Source organism: Galeopterus variegatus, unplaced genomic scaffold (genome assembly GCF_000696425.1).
Source record: "Galeopterus variegatus unplaced genomic scaffold, G_variegatus-3.0.2 Scaffold555, whole genome shotgun sequence".
Classification (NCBI taxonomy): Eukaryota; Metazoa; Chordata; class Mammalia; order Dermoptera; family Cynocephalidae; genus Galeopterus; species Galeopterus variegatus.
In genome coordinates this window covers 286,195-290,025 of record NW_007726666.1, presented here as the reverse complement: position 1 = coordinate 290,025, position 3,831 = coordinate 286,195, and the positions used below count along the sequence as shown (strand labels likewise).

The 3,831-nt window shown below is 40.9% G+C and overlaps 1 protein-coding gene across 3 annotated transcripts in view; it reads right to left on the bottom strand.

Moving 5' to 3' along the window:
- Positions 1-3,831, bottom strand: part of PET112 (PET112 homolog (yeast)) — an 82,178-nt gene that overhangs the window by 35,364 nt on the left and 42,983 nt on the right. For all 3 annotated transcript variants that reach the window (XM_008570011.1, XM_008570012.1, XM_008570013.1), the window contains exon 6: positions 1,943-2,056. In XM_008570011.1, coding sequence (XP_008568233.1) covers positions 1,943-2,056 — 114 coding nt within the window. The remainder of the gene's footprint in view (positions 1-1,942; positions 2,057-3,831) is intronic.

The window sequence follows — 3,831 nt, the reverse complement described above, 5'->3', positions numbered from 1 at the left end:
TCCGTTGCCGGACACGAAAAAAGACAAAAAGGAAAAAAAAAACAAATAAAAAAACAGACACACGGACCAATGGAACAGAATAGAGAATCCAGAAATCAACCCACATGTCTATAGCCAACTGATCTTCGACAAGGGCACCAAGAACATACAATGGGGAAAGGAGAGCCTCTTCAATAAATGGTGCTGGGAAAACTGGACATCCACATGTAGAAGAATGAGACTTGATCCATACCTCTTGCCAAATACCAAAATCAGCTCAAATGGATTAAAGACTTAAATATAAGACCTGAAACTTTAAAACTCCTAGAAGAAAACATACGGGAAAGAATCACTCCAGGATGTAGGACTAGGCAAAGACCTTATGAATAAGACCCCAAAAGCACAGACAACAAAAGAAAAAATAAACAAATGGGATTATATCAAACTAAAAAGCTTCTGCACAGCAAAGGAAACAAACAACAGGGTGAAAAGACAACCTATGGAATGGGAGAAAATATCTGCAAACTATATATCCGACAAGGGATTAATATCCAGAATATATGAAGAGCTCAAACAACTTTATAGTAAAAAACCAAATAACCCAATTAAAAAATGGGCAAAGGAGCTGAATAGACATTTCTCAAAGGAGGACATATAAATGGCCAACAGGTGTATGAAAAAATGCTTGACACCACTACTCATCAAGGAAAAGCAAATCAAAACTACTCTGAGATATCATCTCACCCTGGTTAGAATGGCTATTATCAAAAAGACTGAGAATAACAAATGCTGGCAAAAATGTGGAAAAGGGGGAATCCTTCTGCACTATCGATGGGACTGCAAATTTGTACAGCCATTATGGAAAACAGTATGGAGTTTCCTCAAACAACTACAGATAGAACTACCATATGATCCAGCAATCCCACTACTGGGTATATATCCAGAGGACTGGAAATCATCATGTCAAAGGGATACCTGTACTCCCATGTTCACTGAAGCTCTATTTACAATAGCCAAGATACGGAACTAACCTAAATGTCCACTGACAGATGACTGACTGGATAAGGAAAATGTGGTATATATACACAACGAAATACTACTCTGCCACAAAAAGAATGAAATTCTGCCATTCACAGCAACATGGATGAGCCTGGAGAAAATCATGCTAAGTGAAACAACCCAGGTGCAGAAAGAAAAATACCTCGTGTCTTCACTCATAAGTGGGACCCGAATCCATAAATAAACAAATAAAGAATGAGAGAGACAGAGAAACAACAATCACAATAATACATTGAAACTTTTAGATGAAAAAATATGTGGTCACTGGAGGTGGAAAAGAGGAGGGGAGGAGAGGGGTGGGGGAGAAGGAGGGGGGTTAACAAGAAACTGGTTAATGGACACAAAAAATGACTACGTATTGTAATGATGAATAAGCTAATTATCCTGATCTGACCATCACACATTGTACACAACTACTGAAAGTCAACTTTGTACCCCACACATATGTATAATAAATTATCTTTAAAAATAAATAAGTTCAATCTGCTTTGAAAGGAATTATTGGAGGTGACATTGTGCGAGTTCCAAAGCTTAGGACTCAAGAGGCCTTGAGGCTTCAGTCTTCATCCTCCTGGAACACTCCCACTGCCAAATAATAAAGCCTCGGCTAGGCAAGTGAATGAAGAAATACTGCATGGACAGAGAAGCCTGGCAGACATCCAGCACCAAGGCACCAACATGTGAGTGAGGCCACCCTAGAGCCCTTGTTTCAGCTGACCTGCCAGTTTCCTGCAGCCATGAGTGAGCTGAGGAGGACCACCAGTAACACCACCCACCCAATCCACACAGAACTGTGAAAATGAACATGGTTATTGTGTAAGACACTAAGTTTTGGGGTGACTTCTTATACAGCAAGAGATAACTGATACAAAGCAGTACGTTAGAAGTAACAGCTGACATTCACCTATGGCTTTGGCCAGGAACTTGATGCTGTTGAGATTCTTCACTTCAGTTCGAATGCCCCATGGCTCCCCAGGGTGATGCACAGATATATTGGCATCCACTCTCAACTGGCCCTCTGGAAGGAGAGAAAAAAAGACAACATTAGAAATTCTTTGAGACAACATGGTCATTTTAAGGTGGGAGAGTATCAAAGTAAGCAATACCTAACTCTACATGCTGTTTAGTTACCTCAGCCTAACTAGAGAAAGCTCAGTAGGTTCTGAAGTGCATGGCTGGTAGAGGCTGAATATCTCTTATCTGAAATGCCTGGGACCAGAAGTGTTTTGGATTTTGGATTTTTTCAGATTGTAAAATATTTTCAGGATACATACCAGTCAAGCATCCCTAATCCGAAAGTCCAGCATTATGTCAGCACTCAAAAGTTTCAGATTTTAGGACATTTCAGATTTAAAATTTTCGAATTAGGGATGCTCAATCTGTACTTGTGTCCACTTAAAAGAAACAACTGTCCTAAGGCATCTGAGGTGTGTGCAAGCACATGTGTGTGTGCATATATATGTGTGTATTTGTTTGGGATATACCAGCTGGGAGGATCTGATTTCTTTCGTGCTAAATAAGAAAAACACCACTATTAAAATGGAGATTTACTCTGCAGTTGTATTCTGAAGTTTTTTTTCAAAATGTGAGAGCTGGGAGAAAGGCCTCAAAAACGATTATCTGATAACCCTACACTGTTCTCCAATGGAATGTGGATTTCTAACAGCGATTTCAGGAGATTTACAAGAGAGTCCTTGAGAATTTACAGCTCAAGGGCAAGAGCCGAATCCTGGGCTTTTCCCCTCCTCCTCCCTCCAGGTACTGTAATAATCTCTTTCTTCCACAAATATGACTCTGAGTCCTTCCTGATTGCTGTAAGGACTTGCTACAGCAGGCGGACCGTGCTGTTATGAAGTGGGGAGTCTGTGGTAGGACTCACAGAGGGGGTCACCTCCATCCTGGGAGGAACTTCTGTGACCTGAAAGCCCCTTTGGATTAGAAGCAACAACCCCTAAAGAAGCAGGTAATTTGTGGAGAGGACTAGAAGGCTCCTGAGGAAGAGAGGGAGGTAAAAATCCCAAGACAAATAGAGATGTGAAGATATGAAATAATCACATTTTGTACCTGACAAAGCAAAGCTCAAATTCTCTATTCTCCAATTCCATGTACAACATTTAAAACAGAATGCAAAGATAAAATGCTGGATTTTATTTTTCTAGATAGATTTTTAAGTGAAAAAGTAATCTGCCAAACCTGAGTATTTTGATGGGCTGAATAAATTAATTTTCAAGATTCCACAGCAAAAGCATATTAAAATAATAAAATTGTATAAGTAAATTCTATGCCAAAAAAAAGGAGACCATTGGAGCTGGTTCTCTGTCATTCTCCAATGCTGAGCTGTGGGGCTGAATCCTACATGAGTTTGAGACTGCTGGCTGCTGCCCCCTCCTCCCCATGTGTCCCCTCAGGAAAAGGAAGAGCGCACTCACTCCAGGCTCCAACTGCCACTGTGAGGGAAAAGGTGCCTTTCAGCTCAGAAATTACTCTAACTATATCTCTAGCACTGATTTCTCAACATTTTTACAAAAATTCTGTAGCCCCTTATTTTTAATCACCTTTTGGACAAGTTGTGTTTATCTGAATCTCAAGAAGTCCCAACTATTCCTGACATCATAAGGCTCTCGGTCTAGGAAGCCTGAAGCCTTCTTCCACGTCTCTGTCTCCTTTGCCCTCATGTCCACACTGGCAACTACATCCTTTCAGGTCTTCCCTCCAAGTGTCCCTCATATCTGCACTCCCTCACTGTTTCCTCTGCTGCCACCCATGCCCGAGGTCTCAACACTTGAGACCTAA